General features: G+C 54.2%; 1 protein-coding gene across 3 annotated transcripts in view; it reads right to left on the bottom strand.

Annotated features, from left to right (window-relative positions):
• LOC134928679 (amiloride-sensitive amine oxidase [copper-containing]-like) overlaps positions 1-22,982 on the bottom strand; it is a 199,419-nt gene that overhangs the window by 31,075 nt on the left and 145,362 nt on the right. For all 3 annotated transcript variants that reach the window (XM_063924665.1, XM_063924664.1, XM_063924666.1), the window contains one exon: positions 13,096-14,654. In XM_063924665.1, coding sequence (XP_063780735.1) covers positions 13,096-14,638 — 1,543 coding nt within the window. In that variant the 5' untranslated portion in view covers positions 14,639-14,654. The remainder of the gene's footprint in view (positions 1-13,095; positions 14,655-22,982) is intronic.

Raw genomic sequence — 22,982 nt, 5'->3', positions numbered from 1 at the left:
TTCCGGGCGTGTCTCCCCCTATACCGGGTGGGCTGTATTCTGGGCGTGTCTCCCCCTATACCTGATGGGCTGTATTCTGCGCGTGTCTCCCCTATACCGCATGGGCTGTATTCTGGGCGTGTCTCCCCCTATACCGGATGGCTGTATTCTGGGCGTGTATCCCACTATACCGGATAGGCTGTATTCCGGGCGTGTCTCCCCTATACCGGATGGGCTGTATTCTGGGCGTGTCTCCCCCTATACCGGATGGGCTATATTCCGGGCGTGTCTCCCCCTATACCGGATGGGCTGTATTCTGGGCGTGTCTCCCCCCTATACCGGATGGGCTGTATTCTGGGCATGTATCCCCTATACCGGATGGGCTATATTCCGGGCGTGTCTCCCCTATACCGGATGGGCTGTATTACGGGCGTGTCTCCGCTATACTGGATAGGCTGTATTCCAGGCGTGTCTCCCCCTATGCCGGTTGGGCTGTATTCTGGGCGTGTCTCCCCTATGCCGGATGGGCTGTATTCTGGGCGGATCTCCTCCTATACTGGATGGACTGTATTCCGGGTGTGTCTCCCCCTACGCCGGATGGCTGTATTCCGGGTGTGTCTCCCCCTATGCCGGATGGTTGTATTCCGGGTGTGTCTCCCCCTATGCCGGATGGGCTGTATTCCGGGCGTGTCTCCCCCTATACTGGATGGGCTGCATTCTAGGCGTGTCTCCCCTATACCGGATGGGCTGTATTCTGGGCGTGTCTCCCCTATGCCGGATGGGCTGTATTCCGGGCATCTCTCCCCTATACCGGATGGGCTGTATTCCGGGCGGGTCTCCCCCTTTACCACATGGGCTTTATTCCGGGCGTGTCTCCCCTATACGACATGGGCTGTAATCTGGGTGTGTCTCCCCTATACCGGATGGGCGATATTCCGGGCGTGTCTCTCCTTTACCGGATGGGCTGTATTCCGGGCGTGTCTACCCTATACCGGATAGGCTGTATTCCGGGTGTGTCTCCCCCTATACCGGATGGCTATATTCCGGGCGTGTCTCCCCTATACCAGATGGCTATATTCCGGGCGTGTCTCCCCTATACAGGATAGGCTGTATTCCGGGTGTGTCTCCCCCTACACCGGATGGGCTGTATTCCGGCCGTGTCTCCCCCTATACCACATGGGCTGTATTCTGGGCGTGTCTCCCCTATACCGCATGGGCTGTATTCTGGGTGTGTCTACCCTATACCGGATGGGCGATATTCCGGGCGTGTCTCCCCTATACTGGATGGGCTGTATTCCAGACGTGTCTCCCCCTATGCCGGATGGGCTGTATTCCGGGCGTGTCTCCCCTATACCGGATGGGCTGTATTCTGGGCGTATCTCCTCCCTATACCGGATGGTTGTATTTTGGGCGTGTCTCCCCTATACCGGATGGGCGAAATTCCGGGCGTGTCTCCCCTATACCGGATGGGCTGTATTCCAGACGTGTCTCCCCCTATGCCGGATGGGCTGTATTCCGGGCGTGTCTCCCCTATACCGGATGGGCTGTATTCTGGGCGTATCTCCTCCCTATACCGGATGGCTGTATTCTGGGCGTGTCTCCCTCTATACCGGATGGGCTGTATTCTGGGCGTGTCTCCCCCTATAACGGATGGGCTGTATTCCGGGCGTGTCTCCCCCTATACCGGATGGACAGTATTCTGGGCGTGTCTCCCCCTATACCGGATGGGCTGTATTCCGGGCGTGTCTCCCCCTACACCGGATGGGCTGTATTCCGGCCGTGTCTCCCCCTATACCACATGGGCTGTATTCTGGGCGTGTCTCCCCTATACCGCATGGGCTGTATTCTGGGTGTGTCTACCCTATACCGGATGGGCGATATTCCGGGCGTGTCTCCCCTATACTGGATGGGCTGTATTCCAGACGTGTCTCCCCCTATGCCGGATGGGCTGTATTCCGGGCGTGTCTCCCCTATACCGGATGGGCTGTATTCTGGGCGTATCTCCTCCCTATACCGGATGGTTGTATTTTGGGCGTGTCTCCCCTATACCGGATGGGCGAAATTCCGGGCGTGTCTCCCCTATACCGGATGGGCTGTATTCCAGACGTGTCTCCCCCTATGCCGGATGGGCTGTATTCCGGGCGTGTCTCCCCTATACCGGATGGGCTGTATTCTGGGCGTATCTCCTCCCTATACCGGATGGCTGTATTCTGGGCGTGTCTCCCTCTATACCGGATGGGCTGTATTCTGGGCGTGTCTCCCCCTATAACGGATGGGCTGTATTCCGGGCGTGTCTCCCCCTATACCGGATGGACAGTATTCTGGGCGTGTCTCCCCCTATACCGGATGGGCTGTATTCCGGGCGTGTCTCCCCCTATACCGGATGGGCTGTATTCCGGGCGTGTCTCTCCCTATACCGGGAGGGCTGTATTCCGGGCGTGTCTCCCCCTATACCGGATGGGCTGTATTCCGGGCGTGTCTACCCCTATACCGGGAGGGCTGTATTCTGCGCGTGTCTCCCCTATACCGGATGGGCTGTATTCTGGGCGTGTCTCCCCTATGCCGGATGGGCTGTATTCCGGGCATCTCTCCCCTTTACCGGATGGGCTGTATTCCGGGCGTGTCTCCCCCTATACCAGGTGGGCTGTATTCTGTGCGTGTCTCCCCTATACCGGATGGGCTGTATTCTGGGCGTGTCTCCCCTATGCCGGATGGGCTGTATTCCGGGCATCTCTCCCCTTTACCAGATGGGCTGTATTCCGGGCGTGTCTCCCCCTATACTGGATGGGCTGTATTCCGGGCGTGTCTCCCCTATACCGCATGGGCTGTATTCTGGGTGTGTCTCCCCTATACCGGATTGGCGATATTTCGGGCGTGTCTCACCTTTACCGGATGGGCTGTAATCCGGGCGTTTCTCCCCTATACCGGATAGGCTGTAATCCGGGTGTGTCTCCCCCTATACCGGATGGCTATATTCCGGGCGTGTCTCCCCTATACCGGATGGCTATATTCCGGGCGTGTCTCCCATATACCGGATAGGCTGTATTCCGGGTGTGTCTCCCCTATACCGGAAGGGCTGTATTCCGGGCGTGTCTCCCCCTATACCACATGGGCTGTATTCTGGGCGTGTCTCCCCTATACCGCATGGGCTGTATTCTGGGTGTGTCTCCCCTATACCAGATGGGCGATATTCCGGGCGTGTCTCCCCTATACCGAATGGGCTGTATTCCAGACGTGTCTCCCCCTCTGCCGGATGGGCTGTATTCCGGGCGTGTCTCCCTCTATACCGGATGGGCTGTATTCCGGGCGTGTCTCCCCCTATACCTGATGGGCTGTATTCCGGGCATGTCTCCCCCTATACCGGATGAGCTCTATTCCGGGCGTGTCTCCCCCTATACCGGATGGGCAGTATTCTGAGAGTATCTCCCCTAGCCCGGATGGGCTGTATTCCGGGCGTGTCTCCCCCTATACCGGATGGGCTGTATTCCGGGCGTGTCTCTTCCTATACCAGGTGGGCTGTATTCCGGGCGTGTCTCCCCCTATACCGGGTGGGCTGTATTCTGGGCGTGTCTCCCCCTATACCTGGTGGGCAGTATTCTGCGCGTGTCTCCCCTATACCGCATGGGCTGTATTCTGGGCGTGTCTCCCCCTATACCGGATGGCTGTATTCTGGGCGTGTATCCCACTATACCGGATAGGCTGTATTCCGGGCGTGTCTCCCCTATACCGGATGGGCTGTATTCTGGGCGTGTCTCCCCCTATACCGGATGGGCTATATTCCGGGCGTGTCTCCCCCTATACCGGATGGGCTGTATTCTGGGCGTGTCTCCCCCTATACCGGATGGGCTGTATTCTGGGCATGTATCCCCTATACCGGATGGGCTATATTCCGGGCGTGTCTCCCCTATACCGGATGGGCTGTATTACGGGCGTGTCTCCGCTATACTGGATAGGCTGTATTCCAGGCGTGTCTCCCCCTATGCCGGTTGGGCTGTATTCTGGGCGTGTCTCCCCTATGCCGGATGGGCTGTATTCTGGGCGGATCTCCTCCTATACTGGATGGGCTGTATTCCGGGCGTGTCTCCCCCTATGCCGGATGGGCTGTATTCTGGGCGTATCTCCCCCTATGCCAGATGGCTGTATTCTGGGCGTGTCTCCCCCTATGCCGGATGGGCTGTATTCCGGGTGTGTCTCCCCCTATGCCGGATGGGCTGTATTCTGGGTGTGTCTCCCCTATACCGGATGGGCTGTATTCTGGGCGTGTCTCCCCTATACCGGATGGCTGTATTCCGGGCGTGTCTCCCCCTATGCCGGATGGGCTGTATTCTGGGCATGTCTCCCCTATACCGGATGGGCTGTATTCCGGGCGTGTCTCCCCCTATGCCGGATGGGCTGTATTCTGGGCATGTCTCCCCTATGCCGGATGAGCTGTATTCTGGGCGTGTCTCCCCCTATACCGGATGGGCTGTATTCTGGGCATGTCTCCCCTATGCCGGATGGGCTGTATTCCGAGCGGGTCTCCCCCTATACCACATGGGCTGTATTCTGGGCGTGTCTCCCCCTATACCGCATGGGCTGTATTCTGGGTGTGTCTCCCCTATACCGGATGGGCGTTACTCCGGGCGTGTCTCCCCTATACCGGATGGCTATATTCCGGGTGTGTCTCCCCTATACCGGATAGGCTGTATTCCGGGAGTGTCTCCCCTATACCGGATGGGCTGTATTCCGGGCGTGTCTCCCCCTATACCACATGGGCTGTATTCTGGGCGTGTCTCCCCTATACCGCATGGACTGTATTCTGGGCGAGTCTCCCCTATACCGGATGGGCGATATTCCGGGCGTGTCTCCCCTATACCGGATGGGCTGTATTCCAGACGTGTCTCCTCCCTATACCGGATGGCTGTATTCTGGGCGTGTCTCCCTCCATACCGGAAGGGCTGTATTCCGGGCGTGTCTCCCCCTATACCAGATGGGCTGTATTCCGGGCGTGTCTCCCCCTATACTGGATGGGCTGTATTCCGGGCGTGTCTCCCCCTATACCAGATGGGCAGTATTCTGGGAGTATCTCCCCCTATACCGGATGGGCTGTATTCTGGGCCTGTCTCCCCCTATACCGGGTGGGCTGTATTCCGGGCGTGTCTTCCCTATACCGGATGGCTATATTCCGGGCTTGTCTCCCCCTATACCGGGTGGGCTGTATTCCGGGCGTGTCTCCCCCTATACCGGGTGGGCTGTATTCTGCGTGTCTCCCCTATACCGCATGGGCTTTTTTCCGGGCGTGTCTCCCCCTATACCGGGTGGGCTGTATTCTAGGCGTGTCTCCCCCTATACCGGGTGGGCTGTATTCTGGGCGTGTCTCCCCCTATACCACATGGGCTGTATTCTGGGCGTGTCTCCCCTATGCCGGATGGGCTGTATTCTGGGCGTGTCTCCCTATACCGGATGGGCTGTATTCCGGGCGTGTCTCCCCTATGCCGGATAGGATGTATTCCGGGTGTGTCTCCCCCTATACCGGATGGCCGTATTCCGGATGTGTCTCCCCCTATGCCGGATGGCTGTATTCCGGGTGTGTCTCCCCCTATACCGGATGGGCTGTATTCCGGGCGTATCTCCCCGTATACCGGATGGGCTGTATTCCAGGTGTGTCTCCCCCTATACCGGATGGGCTGTATTCCGGGATATGTCTCCCCCTATGCCAGATGGGCTGTATTCTGGGCGTGTCTCCCCCTATGCCGGATGGCTGTATTTCGGGCGTGTCTCCCACTATACCGGATAGGCTGTATTCTGGGCGTGTCTCCCCTATACCAGATGGGCTGTATTCTGGGCGTGTCTCCCTCTATGCTGGATGGCTGTATTCCGGGTGTGTCTCCCCCTATGCCAGATGGCTGTATTCCGGGCGTGTCTCCCCCTATACCGGATGGGCTGTATTCTGGGCATGTCTCCCCTATACCGGATGGGCTATATTCCGGGCGTGTCTCCCCTATACCGGATGGGCTCTATTCCGGGTGTGTCTCCCCTATACCGGATGGGCTGTATTCCAGGCGTGTCTCCCCCTATGCCGGATGGGCTGTATTCTGGGCGTATCTCCCCCTATACCGGATGGCTGTATTCTGGGCGTGTCTCCCCCTATACCGGATGGGCTGTATTCCGGGCGTGTCTCCCCCTATACCGGATGGGCTGTATTCCGGGCGTGTCTCCCCCTATACCGGATCGGCTGTATTCCGGGCGTGTCTCTCCATATACCGGGTGGGCTGTATTTCGGGCGTGTCTCTCCCTATACCGTGTGGGCTGTATTCCGGGCGTGTCTCCCCCTTTACCGGGTGGGCTGTATTCTGGGCGTGTCTCCCCTATACCGGATGGGCTGTATTCCGGGCGTGTCTCCCCCTATACCAGGTGGGCTGTATTCTGGGCGTGTCTCCCCCTATACCGGGTGGGCTGTATTCTGGGCGTGTCTCCCCCTATACCACATGGGCTGTATGCTGGGCGTGTCTCCCCTATGCTGGATGGGCTGTATTCTGGGCGTGTCTCCCCTATACTGGATGGGCTGTATTCTGGGCGTGTCTCCCCTATGCCGGATGGGCTGTATTCCGGGTGTGTCTGCCCCTATACCACATGGGCTGTATTCTGGGCGTGTCTCCCCCTATACCGGATGGTCTGTATTCCGGGCATCACTCCCCTATACCGGATGGGCTGTATTCTGGGCGTGTCTCCCCCTATACCGGATGGCTGTATTCTGGGCGTGTCTCTCCCTATACCGGATGGGCTGTATTCTGGGCGTGTCTCTCCCTATATCAGATGGGCTGTATTCTGGGCCTGTCTCCCCCTATGCCGGATGGCTGTATTCTGGGCGTGTCTCTCCCTATACCGGATGGGCTGTATTCCGGGCGTGTCTCCCCCTATACCGGATGGCTGTATTCTGGGCGTGTCTCCCCCCATACCGGATGGGCTGTATTCTGGGCGTGTCTCCCCTATACCAGATGGGCTTTATTCCGGGCGTGTCTCCCCTATACCGGATGGCTATATTCCGGGTGTGTCTCCCCCTATCCCGCATGGGCTGTATTCTGGGCGTGTCTCCCCTATACCGTATGGGCTGTATTCTGGGTGTGTCTCCACTATGCCGGATGGGCTGTATTCCGGGTGTGTCTCCCCCTATACCACATGGGCTGTATTCTGGGCGTGTCTCCCCTATACCGGATGGGCTGTATTCCGGGCCTCTCTCCCCTGTACCGGATAGGCTGTATTCCGGGTGTGTCTCCCCCTATACCGGATGGGCTGTATTCCGGGCGTGTCTCCCCTATACCAGATGGCTGTATTCTGGGCGTGTCTCCCCCTATACCGGATGGGCTATATTCCGTGTGTGTCTCCCCTATATTGGATGGGCTATATTCCTGGCGTGTCCCCCCCTATACCGGATGGGCTGTATTCCGGGTGTGTCTCCCCCTAAACCGGATGGCTATATTCCGGGCGTGACTCCCCCTATACCGGATGGGCTGTATTCCGGGTGTGTCTTCCCTATCCCGGATGGGCTGTATTCTGGGAGTATCTCTCTTATACTGGATGGGCTGTATTCTGGGAGTATCTCTCCTATACCGGGATGGCTGTATTCTGGGCGTGTCTCCCCTATGCCGTATGAGCTGTATTCCGGGTGTGTCTTCCCTCTCCCGGATGGGCTGTATTCTGGGAGTATCTCTCTTATACTGGATGGGCTGTATTCTGGGCGTGTCTTCCCTATCCCGGATGGGCTGTATTCTGGGAGTATCTCTCTTATACTGGATGGGCTGTATTCTGGGAGTATCTCTCCTATACCGGGATGGCTGTATTCTGGGCGTGTCTCCCCTATGCCGGATGGGCTGTATTCCGGGCTTGTCTCCCCCTATACTGGATGGGCTGTATTCTGGGCGTGTCTCCCCCTATACCGGGATGGCTGTATTCTGGGTGTGTCTCCCCCTATACCGGATGGGCTGTATTCCGGGCTTGTCTCCCCCTATACTGGATGGGCTGTATTCTGGGTGTATCTCCCCCTATACCGGATGGCTGTATTCTGGGCGTGTCTCCCCCTATACCGGATGGCTGTATTCTGGGCGTGTCTCCCCCTATACCGGATGGGCTGTATTCTGGGCAGAGGCGGAACTACCGCCAGTGCAACCAGTGCGTTGCACTGGGGCCCGCCACTGTCCAGGGGCCCAAAGCATGTAATCAGTCATACTGACTCATTACATGCCGCTGTGCGCTGCGGGCAACCGCTGCCCGCAGCACACAGCCGCCCAGAGAGGAGAGGAGAGGAGTAGCGGTACGGGGGAGAAGGAGGAGGAGGGAGGTGGAGGAGGGAGCCGCAGCAGCGCTTTGTTACTGGTTGAGGCGCTGCTGCTGCTGTCCCTCTGCTTCACTATAGGCTGTCTTCCGAGATCAGCCTATAGTGAAGCAGAGGGGCAGCAGCAGCGCCTCCACCAATAACACAGCGCTGCTGCGGCTCCCTCCTCCACCTCCCTCCTCCTCCTTCTCTCCAGCCCGGGAATCGTGACCAGAAGCTGCACCGAGGAGCCTGAGCCAGCGGAGAGGGTAAGTATAATTCTTCTTTCTTTCTTTCTTTCTTTCTTTCTTTCTTTCTTTCTTTCTTTCTTTCTTTCTTTCTTTCTTTCTTTCTTTCGACTGTCTGCCGCAATGTGTAAAAATGGGGAATCTGCCTGCCGCAATGTGTAAAAAGGGGGAATCTGCCTGCCGTAATGTGTAAAAAGGGGAATCTGCCTGCCGTAATGTGTAACAAGGGCACGCTGTCTGCCGTTATGTGTAAAAAGTGTACGCTGTCTGCCGCTATGTGTAACAAGGGCACGCTGTCTGCCGTAATGTGTAAAAAGGGGGACATTGTCTGCCGTAATGTGTAAAAAGGGGGACGCTGTCTGCCGTTATGTGTAAAAAGGGCACGCTGTCTGCCGTTATGTGTAAAAAGGGCACGCTGTCTGCCGTAATGTGTAAAAAGGGGAACCTGTCTGCCGTAATGTGTAAAAAGGGGACGCTGTCTGCCGTAATGTGTAAAAAGGGGGACATTGTCTGCCGTAATGTGTAAAAAGGGGGACGCTGTCTGCCGTAATGTGTAAAAAGGGGGACATTGTCTGCCGTAATGTGTAAAAAGGGGGACGCTGTCTGCCGTAATGTGTAAAAAGGGCACGCTGTCTGCCGTTATGTGTAAAAAGTGTACGCTGACTGCCGCTATGTGTAACAAGGGCACGCTGTCTGCCGTAATGTGTAAAAAGGGGGACGTTGTCTGCCGTAATGTGTAAAAAGGGGACGCTGTCTGCCGTAATGTGTAAAAAGGGGGACACTGTCTGCCGTAATGTGTAAAAAGGGGGACACTGTCTGCCGTAATGTGTAAAAAGGGCACGCTGTCTACCGTTATGTGTAAAAAGTGCACGCTGTCTGCCGTAATGTGTAAAAAGGGGGACGCTGTCTGCCATAATGTGTAAAAAAGGGACGCTGTCTGCCGTAATGTGTAAAAAGAGGAATCTGTCCGCCGTAAGGTGTAAAAGAGTCTCTACCTGGTGTAGTGGTGCTACTGTGTGGCGTAATTTGAATAATGGAGAATACTGTGCACTGTTATATGAATCGGTATTATTTTGTGGCCACACCCCTTCCCCACGAAGCCACGCCACTATGTATTTTTGCGCGCGCCTACGGCACGCACTGCCCCTGTTTTGCATGCAGGGGTGGGGCTCCGATGCCGTTTCTTGCACACAGTGCTAAAATGTCTAGTTACGGCACTGTTGCTAGGTATCCATTTCTCTGGCCCTGAGCAGGTCCCCCTCACCAGATCCTCTCCAGGGGTGAGGGGGTGGACTTGGATGGGATGGAGGGGGGGCCAAAGCATTTTGTCGCACCTGGGCCCACCGCTCGCTAGTTCTGCCACTGATTCTGGGCGTGTCTCCCCTATACCGGATGGGCTATATTCCGGGTGTGTCTCCCCCTATATCGGATGGGCTGTATTCCGGGCGTGTCTCTCCCTATACCGATGGGCTGTATTCCGGGCGTGTCTTACCCTATACCGGATGGCTGTATTCTCGGCGTGTCTCCCCCTATACTGGATGGGCTGTATTCTGGGCGTGTCTCCCCTATACCGGATGGGCTATATTCCGGGCGTGTCTCCCCTATACCGGATAGGCTGTATTCCGGGTGTGTCTCCCCCTATACCGGATGGCTATATTCCGGGCGTGTCTCCCCCTATACCGGATGGGCTGTATTCCGGGCTTGTCTCCCCCTATACCGGATGGGCTGTATTCTGGGCTTGTCTCCCTTATACCGGATGGGATGTATTCTGGTTGTGTCCCCCCCTATACTGGATGGGCTGTATTCTGGGTGTGTCTCCCCTATACCGGGATGGCTGTATTCTGGGCGTGTCTCCCCTATGCCGGATGGGCTGTATTCCGGGCGTGTCTCCACTTGTACCGGATGGGCTGTATTCCGGGCGTGTCTCCCCTATACCGGATAGGCTGTATTCCGGGTGTGTCTCCCCCTATACCGGATGGCTATATTCCGGGCGTGTCTCCCCCTATACCGGATGGGCTGTATTCCAAGCTTGTCTCCCCCTATACCGGATGGGCTGTATTCCGGGCTTGTCTCCCTTATACCGGATGGGATGTATTCTGGTTGTGTCCCCCCCTATACTGGATGGGATGTATTCTGGTTGTGTCCCCCCCTATACTGGATGGGCTGTATTCTGGGTGTGTCTCCCCTATACCAGGATGGCTGTATTCTGGGCGTGTCTCCCTATGCCGGATGGGCTGTATTCCGGGCGTGTCTCCCCTTATACCGGATGGGCTATATTCCGGGCGTGTCTCTCCTATACCGGATGGGCTATATTCCGGGTGTGTCTCCCCCTATATCGGTTGGGCTGTATTCCTGGTGTGTCTCCCCCTATATCGGTTGGGCTGTATTCCGGGCGTGTCTCCCCCTATATCGGATGGGCTGTATTCCGGGTGTGTCTCCCCCTATACCGGATGGGCTGTATTCTGGGCGTGTTTCCCCCTATACCGGATGGCTGTATTCTGGGCGTGTCTCCCCCTATACCGGATGGGCTGTATTCTGGGCGTGTCTCCCCTATACTGGATGGGCTATATTCTGGGCGTGTCACCCCTATACCGGATGGACTATATTCCAGGCGTGTCTCCCCTATACCGGATAGGCTGTATTCCGGGTGTGTCTCGCCTATACCGGATGGCTATATTCCGGGCGTGTCTCCCCCTATACCGGATGGCTGTATTCCGGGCGTGTCTCCCCCTATACTGGATGGGCTCTATTCTGGGTGTGTCTCCCCTATACCGGGATGGCTGTATTCTGGGCGTGTCTCCCCTATGCCGGATGGGCTGTATTCCAGGCGTGTCTCCCCCTATACTGGATGGGCTGTATTCTGGGCGTGTCTCCCCTATACCGGATGGGCTGTATTCTGGGTGTGTCTCCCCCTATACCGGATGGGCTGTATTCTGGGCGTGTCTCCCCCTATACCGGATGGTCTAATGTGTCTCCCCCTATACTGGATGGGCTGTATTCTGGGCGTGTCTCTCCTATACCCGATGGTCTAATGTGTCTCCCCCTATACTGGATGGGCTGTATTCTGGGCGTGTCTCCCCCTATACCGGATGGGCTGTATTCTGGGCGTGTCTCCCCCTATACCGGATGGGCTGTATTCTGGGCGTGTCTCCCCCTATACCGGATGGGCTGTATTCTGGGTGTGTCTCCCCCTATACCGGATGGGCTGTATTCTGGGCGTGTCTCCCCCTATACCGGTTGGGCTGTATTCTGGGCGTGTCTCCCCCTATACCGGATGGGATGTATTCTGGGCGTGTCTCCCCCTATACCGGATGGATTGTATTCTGGGTGTGTCTCCCTTATGCCGGATGGGCTGTATTCTGGGCGTGTCTCCCCTATACCGGATGGGCTGTATTCTGGGCGTGTCTCACCAATACCGGATGGGCTGTATTCTGGGTGTGTCTCCCCTATACTGGATGGGCTGTATTCTGGGCGTGTCTCCCCTATACCGGATGGGCTGTATTCTGGGCGTGTCTCCCCTATACCGGATGGGCTGTATTCTGGGCATTTCTCACTAATACCGGATGGGCTGTATTATGGGTGTGTCTCCCCTATACCGGATGGGCTGTATTCTGGGCGTGTCTCCCCCTATACCGGATGGGCTGTATTCCGGGTGTGTCTCCCCTATACCGGATGGGCTGTATATTGGGCGTGTCTCACCAATACCGGATGGGCTGTATTCTGGGCGTGTCTCACCAATACCGGATGGGCTGTATTCTGGGTGTGTCTTCCTTATGCCGGACGGGCTGTATTCTGGGCGTGTCTCCCCCTATACCGGATGGGCTGTATTCTGGGCGTGTCTCACCAATACCGGATGGGCTGTATTATGGGTATGTTTCCCCTATACCGGATGGGCTGTATTCTGGGCATGTCTCCCCCTATACCGGATGGGCTGTATTCCGGGTGTGTCTCCCCTATACCGGATCGGCTGTATTCCGGGCGTGTCTCCCCCTATACTGGATGGGCTGTATTCTGGGCGTGTCTCCCCCTATACCGGATTGGCTGTATTCCGGGCGTGTCTCCCCTATACCGGATGGGCTGTATTCTGGGCGTGTCTCTCCAATACCGGATGGGCTGTATTCTGGGCGTGTCTCACCAATACCGGATGGGCTGTATTCTGGCTGAGCTTCCCCCGGAAAGTGTTATCTTTTGCACAGATTAAATCTGTTGCCTGGGATGTTCTGCAAGTAGGACCTCTCTCACTGCTATTGGGCAGTATGTTGGGATGCACGGATGATGTTGGGTTGCTGAAGATGATGTTAGCTACCGGGCAAAGCTTGTTGAATTGGGAAAGGTTGGTATATTTTGCATTTGGAAGCTGATCTTGTCAAAACAGGGGACTGCAGCGTTGCGCTCCAACACCAGTTGCGGTTCCCCATACATACATCATTAGTATTTGTAGGTAGACACAGAAAATAGTTGTTTATGGGGAATGTGCCACACATATTTTTAGATAAATATGTCCCTTAGCCATGTTGCCTAATGCAACATTATGGATTCCAGTCCACGTATACTGTAGTTTGCTGTGTTTTGTCTTACCTGAAATGTCCAGGTCCACCTTATAGTTCACCAGGTGGGTGTGCAGGTTCCCCAGGACGTGGCTGTAGACCTTGCTACCATAGTGGAGGCCATCAGGGGTGAAGAAGGTGGCATGGATGTACCCAGTAGCATGGACTTTTACCTCTATCACCCCATTCTGGTAGAAGAGAAAGTCCCAGATGTAGTCATAGTTATAAACGGTGGACGTGGTCCTCACCACCAGAACATGATTCTCCACTCCAGCAAAGAAGTTATATCCACCATTTTGGTTGCTGTCAAAGTGCCGACGTAAAGGGATCCCGGTGGGCATCTCGAAGATGCACAGAGCGTTCTTGTAGTGAACCGGCTGGTTTGTATCATAGAAGTTGTAGAGGTCCACGTAAGTGGCTACTTCAGGGCAGTCTATTCCTTTGGCCAGTTCATAATGTACAGTGCCCATCCCCCAACCAGAATCAATGTATTTAGTTTGCATGGCGGCTGGGCTGACACCGCTGTAAAAAGCAATAGCTTCCTGTATGCTCAACTCATAGGCTATCCGCTCATTGTTATACTGTATGTCAAATATCTGCAGGCCAGCCGACGGACGGACCCGGTAAGCAAAGCTCCACCCTGTATATTCCACATAGTTCCCCATCACTCTGTAGCGTTTGCCTTGGGGCTCACATATTTTCGCCCCATGAATATCTGTCCTTGTCTTGAACTCTCCCCGTGGGATGAAGGTAGAGTAGGGGTCTTTGTCTCCAAAATCCGGTATATGCAGCTTGGTCAGCTCATTCTTCTCATACTTTCTAATCAGCTCCTTTACACTATCAAAGTATTGCCCATTATACCAGATCTTCTCTACTGTCCACTCTTTGGGGTTGAGAGAGCGATGGTTAAGCAGGAGCTCAAATCCAATAGGATGGAGGAAGAACCCATCAACGAATTTCTGCAGTATGATCCATGACCTGCGTTCTCCGGAGCTCAGGCCGCGAGGAGCGATGTCGGTGAAAGTCAGACAATGTTCCGAGCAGTTGTAAAAGGAGAACCCAGATATCTCCAGCAGTATGTGGTTGAAGCTCTTCGTGACCTCAACCAACTTCTTCTGAATCTTGTCATATTCCATGTAAGTCATTGGCCGTGACTCAAATCTAATTGCCTTGTGCCCTCGGGGAGTCAGTGGGCGGTAATAGTATGGGTGAGGAAGGGGACCAACGATATATTCTGTGATATTGGGCTGGGGCTGGTCTCCAAAGAATATGACAACTTTGGCCTCACGTTGGGGCTTACGGCCATAATTGTCCAGGAAGTTCAGAACGTTGCTCTTTTTTGGCAAATTGAGCTCCATCATAAATATCGTGTTTTTGCCGAAGCTGCTTCGAATTGGGACTAATTTCAGCTGCTGCTGGTCCATGAGGAAGCTCTGCACAGATTTCATCTCATCGGAAGTCAAGTCTGAAAAGACAGAGGCCATGTGCCGCCCCTTGGAGTAAGTCTTTGTTCCGGAGATGGCTCTTACAACATAAATCAGCGTCACCATCTGTATAAGATACTTCAGCCACATTATGTAGTCTCTAGGTCTAAAAAGCAGAGCAATGCAGTCATTTGAAGTGAGACACCATTTACAGATAGATTTCCTTTAACACACCAATTGAACCCAGCATCAATGTAACAATAGTTAGAGCAATAGGGGAAATAGTTCCCATAAATCAACAATATGCACAAATTCCAAATCACTCAAACCGTAGAAAAGTACCTGGGAGGAGTGTACCATGGGCCGATGATGACTGACACACAGTATTCTGGGTCACCTACTGGCCATAGCCAGATTAAGCCTTGATGGGGCCCGGGGCACTTAAGATGGGGGAGAAGGTGTATATTAGATTGTACATACCTCCCAACATGGCCCATTCCAGGGACAAATTCCTCTCTTCCCTCTTATATATGATTGGCGTCACCTGTGTTCAACTATTTAATTGATAAGAAAAGTGTTTCAACACAGGTGATTGCAATCATAAATCAAGGGTGAAGTCCAGGTGGAGAGCATTTTGTCCCTCCTGGAATGGGTCATGTTGGGAGGTGTGGATTGTGTATATTAAATTTAACCCAATGGCGTATTATAGATTTAAACGAATAGTTTCACAATTCCTGGGTACTGTTTATAGCGCCACCTAATTGAGAGACAACTATTTTTTAAACTTTTCTTGAAGTGGGACAGATAACTTAACCTAAAATACATAGAAAAATAAAATATATATCTTGTCACATGCAAGAACAGCAGCAGCCTCTGTGCTACTTACACACTGGGACAGGACTCAAGAGGACTCTATGTGGGGCTTAAAATCTTAACGTGCCCCCTATCTCCCGTCTAAAGTGACGGGAGATAGAGGGGCAATATTCAACTGGCCCCCGTTATCACCCCTATCGCGCCCAGTGCAGTTGGGTTTAGGCACGCAAAGCACCTAAACCCGACTAAACTAATAGGCACAATCAAAAAAAAGACTCGTTTGGGCACTCAAAAGGGTCTCTATATGCGCATTTCAGTTTGCTATCTCTGGGGGCAGCGAGCTGAAATTAACTTGATGTGCCTGTCCGCAACAACATTAGAATATGTGTAGGTGCGATCGCTGACCCTTTGTGTGTGTCTCTCTCTAGACCATCATTAAATAACAGGTTACACAGGACCCAGGCAGGGAGGAGATGAAGCTGGGATCCTGTGTCTCTGTACTGTTCGCATTCTGGCTGCCTAGTTATGCTGCTGCACAAAAGGGAGAGCTGGTGATTTCAGTGTGCGCCGGCCAAGGCTATCTTTTTGTATGGGCTTAATGGGCAGTTTCCCAAGGGCCCCAGGAGTATAAGGGCCCTAAGCTGCTAGCTGAGGGTCCACTTTTGTCAGGGGTACCAGATTTGTTAAAATCGTCCCTGGGGAATTGAAGATATTCAACTTCAAAGCAGTGATCCCCATCCAAGCTTATTAATTACTCTTCCCAGCCATATGCAGATGGAGCCATGCTCATCCGATGCGGCTCCATTGCATTAGTGTGGCTTCATCTGTATCTCAGTTCTGTCTGACTTAGAGTTTATCAGAGGGTATACTCCAAAAGCTGGGACTCTCCCCTCTTGGTGGACACTGGCAGCTTGTCTCTAATATGCCCAGAACCAGAGATATCAGCCTTCCAGCAGCTGTTCCCTGCTCCAGCTCCACACGCCTTGCTCTGTCTCCTGAACTCTGATCTCCAGGTACCCATTACCTCCTGAAAGGTGTCCCCAGTCAGAGCCGGATTAAGGCAGGGACGAGAGGGGCCGTGGGACAAGGAAATCTCGCGAGACAGTGACTGCAAGCCACCGGACAGCCTGCGCTCCCTGCTGCAATGTAAGTAAAGGTGTGCGTGTGTGTATGTGTGTGTATATATATATATATATATATATATATATGAGTGTATGTATGTGTGTGCGTGTGGCTCAGGGAGGGGGACAAGGACTTCTCCAGAAAGCATAGCTGGGGCCCCCCACAATCTATGTTGCCCAGGGCCCCCACCACCCATAATCCGGCCCTGTCCCCAGTACCTCATGAAAGGTGGCCCCAGTACCTCCTGAAAGGTGTCCCCAGTACCAGAGGCGTAACTAGGGTTTTCGGAGCCCAGGGCAAGATGAAGCGTGCCCCCCCCCCAAAAAAAAAAGAAAGAAAGAAAAAAAGACACACACCAAAAGAAGTATGTGCGCGCCGGAAAAAGAAGAAGGGGTGTGGCCACTGAAAATGGGGCGTGCCAACATGACTATCACCTACCCCGTGTCGCCTCTCAGCACACTATCACCTCCCCCTTGTGTCGTCTCTCAGCACACTATCACCTACCCCTTGTGTCGCCTCTCAGCACACTATCACCTCCCCCTTGTGTCGTCTCTCAGCACACTATCACCTACCCCTTGTGTCGCCTCTCAGCACACTATCATCTACCCCTTGTGTCGTCTCTCAGCACACTATCACCTACCCCTTGTGTCGTCCCTCAGCACACTATCACCTACCCCTTGTGTCGTCTCTCAGCACACTATCACCTACCCCTTGTGTCGCCTCTCAGCACACTATCACCTACCCCTTGTGTCGTCTCTCAGCACACTGTCACCTACCCCTTGTGTCGTCTCTCAGCACACTATCACCTACCCCTTGTGTCGTCTCTCAGCACACTATCACCTACCCCTTGTGTCGTCTCTCAGCACACTATCACCTCCCCCTTGTGTCATCTCTCAGCACACTATCACCTCCCCCTTGTGTCGTATCTCAGCACACTATCACCTCCCCCTTGTGTCGTCTCTCAGCACACTATCACCTCCCCCTTGTGTCATCTCTCAGCACACTATCAACTACCCCTTGTGTCGCCTCTCAGCACACTATCACCTACCCCCTGTGTCGCCTCTCAGCACACTATCACCTACCCCTTGTGTCGTCTCTCAGCACACTATCACCTCACCCTTGTGTCGTATCTCAGCACACTATCACCTCCCCCTTGTGTCGTCTCTCAGCACACTATCACCTCCCCCTTGTGTCGTCTCTCAGCACACTATCACCTCCCCCTTGTGTCGTCTCTCAGCACACTATCACCTACCCCTTGTGTCGCCTCTCAGCACACTATCATCTACCCCTTGTGTCGTCTCTCAGCACACTATCACCTACCCCTTGTGTCGTCCCTCAGCACACTATCACCTACCCCTTGTGTCGTCTCTCAGCACACTATCACCTACCCCTTGTGTCGCCTCTCAGCACACTATCACCTACCCCTTGTGTCGTCTCTCAGCACACTGTCACCTACCCCTTGTGTCGCCTCTCAGCACACTATCACCTACCCCTTGTGTCGTCTCTCAGCACACTGTCACCTACCCCTTGTGTCGTCTCTCAGCACACTATCACCTCCCCCTTGTGTCGTCTCTCAGCACACTATCACCTACCCCTTGTGTCGTCTCTCAGCACACTATCACCTACCCCTTGTGTCGTCTCTCAGCACACTATCACCAACCCCTTGGGTCGCCTCTCAGCACACTATCACCTCCCCCTTGTGTCATCTCTCAGCACACTATCACCTCCCCCTTGTGTCGTCTCTCAGCACACTATCACCTCCCCCTTGTGTCATATCTCAGCACACTATCACCTCCCCCTGGTGTCATCTCTCAGCACACTATCACCTCCCCCTTGTGTTATCTCTCAGCACACTATTACCTACCCCTTGTGTCTTCTCTCAGCACACTATCACCTCCCCCTTGTGTCGTCTCTCAGCACACTATCACCTCCACCTTGTGTCATCTCTCAGCACACTATCACCTCCCCCTTGTGTCTTCTCTCAGCACACTATCACCTACCCCTGCGTCGTCTCTCAGCACACTATCACCTACCACTTGTGTCGTCTCTCAGCACACTATCACCTACCCCTTGTGTCGTCTCTCAGCACACTATCACCTACCCCTTGTGTCGTCTCTCAGCACACTATCACCTCCCCCTTGTGTCGTCTCTCAGCACACTATCACCTAACCCTTGTGTCGTCTCTCAGCACACTATCACCTACCCCTTGTGTCGTCTCTCAGCACACTATCACCTCCCCCTTGTGTCGTCTCTCAGCACACTATCACCTCCCCCTTGTGTCGTCTCTCAGCACACTATCAACTACCCCTTGTGTCGCCTCTCAGCACACTATCACCTACCCCCTGTGTCGCCTCTCAGCACACTATCACCTACCCCTTGTGTCGTCTCTCAGCACACTATCACCTCCCCCTTGTGTCGTATCTCAGCACACTATCACCTCCCCCTTGTGTCGTCTCTCAGCACACTATCATCTACCCCTTGTGTCGTCTCTCAGCACACTATCACCTACCCCTTGTGTCGTCCCTCAGCACACTATCACCTACCCCTTGTGTCGTCTCTCAGCACACTATCACCTACCCCTTGTGTCGCCTCTCAGCACACTATCACCTACCCCTTGTGTCGTCTCTCAGCACACTGTCACCTACCCCTTGTGTCGCCTCTCAGCACACTATCACCTACCCCTTGTGTCGTCTCTCAGCACACTGTCACCTACCCCTTGTGTCGTCTCTCAGCACACTATCACCAACCCCTTGGGTTGCCTCTCAGCACACTATCACCTCCCCCTTGTGTCATCTCTCAGCACACTATCACCTCCCCCTTGTGTCATCTCTCAGCACACTATCACCTCCCCCTTGTGTTATCTCTCAGCACACTATTACCTACCCCTTGTGTCTTCTCTCAGCACACTATCACCTCCCCCTTGTGTCGTCTCTCAGCACACTATCACCTCCACCTTGTGTCATCTCTCAGCACACTATCACCTCCCCCTTGTGTCGCCTCTCAGCACACTATCACCTACCCCTTGTGTCGTCTCTCAGCACACTGTCACCTACCCCTTGTGTCGCCTCTCAGCACACTATCACCTACCCCTTGTGTCGTCTCTCAGCACACTATCACCTCCCCCTTGTGTCATCTCTCAGCACACTATCACCTCCCCCTTGTGTCGTCTCTCAGCACACTATCACCTCCCCCTTGTGTCATCTCTCAGCACACTATCACCTCCCCCTTGTGTCATCTCTCAGCACACTATCACCTCCCCCTTGTGTTATCTCTCAGCACACTATTACCTACCCCTTGTGTCTTCTCTCAGCACACTATCACCTCCCCCTTGTGTCGTCTCTCAGCACACTATCACCTCCACCTTGTGTCATCTCTCAGCACACTATCACCTCCCCCTTGTGTCTTCTCTCAGCACACTATCACCTACCCCTGCGTCGTCTCTCAGCACACTATCACCTACCACTTGTGTCGTCTCTCAGCACACTATCACCTCCCCCTTGTGTCGTCTCTCTGCACACTATCACCTCCCCCTTGTGTCGTCTCTCAGCACACTATCACCTACCCCTTGTGTCGTCTCTCAGCACACTATCACCTCCCCCTTGTGTCGTCTCTCAGCACACTATCACCTCCCCCTTGTGTCGCCTCTCAGCACACTATCACCTCCCCCTTGTGTCGTCTCTCAGCACACTATCACCTCCCCCTTGTGTCGTCTCTCAGCACACTATCACCTCCCCCTTGTGTCGTCTCTCAGCACACTATCACCTCCCCCTTGTGTCGCCTCTCAGCACACTATCACCTCCCCCTTGTGTCGTCTCTCAGCACACTATCACCTCCCCCTTGTGTCGTCTCTCAGCACACTATCACCTCCCCCTTGTGTCGTCTCTCAGCACACTATCACCTACCCCTTGTGTCGTCTCTCAGCACACTATCACCTACCCCTTGTGTCGTCTCTCAGCACACTATCACCTCCCCTTGTGTCGTCTCTCAGCACACTATCACCTACCCCTTGTGTCGTCTCTCAGCACACTATCACCTCCCCCTTGTGTCGTCTCTCAGCACACTATCACCTACCCCTTGTGTCGTCTCTCAGCACACTATCACCTACCCCTTGTGTCGTCTCTCAGCACACTATCACCTACCCCTTGTGTCGCCTCTCAGCACACTATCACCAACCCCTTGTGTCGCCTCTCAGCACACTATCACCTACCCCTTGTGTCGTCTCTCAGCACACTATCACCTACCCCTTGTGTCGTCTCTCAGCACACTATCACCTCCCCCTTGTGTCGTCTCTCAGCACACTATCACCTACCCCTTGTGTCGTCTCTCAGCACACTATCACCTCCCCTTGAGTCGTCTCTAAGCACACTATCACCTCCCCCTTGTGTCGTCTCTCAGCACACTATCACCTACCCCTTGTGTCGTCTCTCAGCACACTATCACCTCCCCTTGAGTCGTCTCTCAGCACACTATCACCTCCCCCTTGTGTCGTCTCTCAGCACACTATCACCTACCCCTTGTGTCGTCTCTCAGCACACTATCACCTACCCCTTGTGTCGTCTCTCAGCACACTATCACCTACCCCTTGTGTCGTCTCTCAGCACACTATCACCTCCCCCTTGTGTCGTCTCTCAGCACACTTTCACCTCCCCCTTGTGTCGTCTCTCAGCACACTATCACCTACCCCTTGTGTCGTCTCTCAGCACACTATCACCTACCCCTTGTGTCATCTCTCAGCACACTATCACCTCCCCCTTGAGTCGTCTCTCAGCACACTATCACCTACCCCTTGTGTCGCCTCTCAGCACGCTATCACCTCCCCCTTGTGTCGTCTCTCAGCACGCTATCACCTCCCCCTTGTGTCGTCTCTCAGCACACTATCACCTACCCCTTGTGTCGTCTCTAAGCACACTATCACCTACCCCTTGTGTCGTCTCTCAGCACACTATCACCTACCCCTTGTGTCGTCTCTCAGCACACTATCACCTACCCCTTGTGTCGTCTCTCAGCACACTATCACCTCCCCCTTGTGTCGTCTCTCAGCACACTTTCACCTCCCCCTTGTGTCGTCTCTCAGCACACTATCACCTACCCCTTGTGTCGTCTCTCAGCACACTATCACCTACCCCTTGTGTCATCTCTCAGCACACTATCACCTCCCACTTGAGTCGTCTCTCAGCACACTATCACCTACCCCTTGTGTCATCTCTCAGCACACTATCACCTCCCCCTTGAGTCGTCTCTCAGCACACTATCACCTACCCCTTGTGTCGCCTCTCAGCACGCTATCACCTCCCCCTTGTGTCGTCTCTCCGCACGCTATCACCTCCCCTTTGTGTCGTCTCTCAGCACGCTATCACCTCCCCCTTGTGTCGTCTCTCAGCACGCTATCACCTCCCCCTTGTGTCGTCTCTCAGCACACTATCACCTCCCCCTTGTGTCGTCTCTCAGCACACTATCACCTCCCCCTTGTGTCGTCTCTCAGCACACTATCACCTCCCCTTGAGTCGTCTCTCAGCACACTATCACCTCCCCCTTGAGTCGTCTCTCAGCACACTATCACCTACCCCTTGTTTCGTCTCTCAGCACACTATCACCTACCCCTTGTGTCGCCTCTCAGCACACTATCACCTACCCCTTGTGTCATCTCTCAGCACACTATCACCTACCCCTTGTATCGTCTCTAAGCTCACTATCACCTCCCCCTTGTGTCGTCTCTCAGCACACTATCACCTACCCCTTGTGTCGTCTCTCAGCACACTATCACCTACCCCTTGTGGCGTCTCTCAGCACACTATCACCTACCCCTTGTGTCATCTCTCAGCACACTATCACCTACCCCTTGTGTCGTCTCTCAGCACACTATCACCTACCCCTTGTGTCGTCTCTCAGCACACTATCACCTACCCCTTGTGGCGTCTCTCAGCACACTATCACCTACCCCTTGTGTCGTCTCTCAGCACACTATCACCTACCCCTTGTGGCGTCTCTCAGCACACTATCACCTACCCCTTGTGTCGTCTCTCAGCACACTATCACCTCCCCTTGAGTCGTCTCTCAGCACACTATCACCTACCCCTTGTGTCGTCTCTCAGCACACTATCACCTACCCCTTGTGTCGTCTCTCAGCACACTATCACCTCCCCTTGAGTCGTTTCTCAGCACACAATCACCTCCCCCTTGTCAAAGTCAGAAAAATATCATGATGCACACTGCCATATTTGCACCTCATATAGGTCCGCGCTGCGCATGCGTGCGCTCTCCCGTGCGTACGCATACCCGCTGTTACATGCACCCGCAGGCGCACGGTATGCGCATTTACGGAAGAGTTTATGTGTGCCTAGCGTGCGACTCAATCGTTACATATTTTAATCATATAATGTATTTTGTAGATTATGGTCCCTTTGATAGAATCTGAAAGTTTAGTTAATGTAGCATGTTCATAAACAAAGAGATCCCTCTTTGTTTGATACGAAGGGTCAGACAAGGGTTATACAGTGGTGTTTAGTATCCATCGGAAGAGTATTTAATTAGCAATATTCCGGTGTTGGTTTGAAGCGGA

Source organism: Pseudophryne corroboree, chromosome 5, assembly GCF_028390025.1.
Source record: "Pseudophryne corroboree isolate aPseCor3 chromosome 5, aPseCor3.hap2, whole genome shotgun sequence".
Taxonomy (NCBI): Eukaryota; Metazoa; Chordata; class Amphibia; order Anura; family Myobatrachidae; genus Pseudophryne; species Pseudophryne corroboree.
The sequence above is the reverse complement of the archived record's forward strand: the minus strand, read 5'-3'. Positions and strand labels throughout refer to the sequence as shown.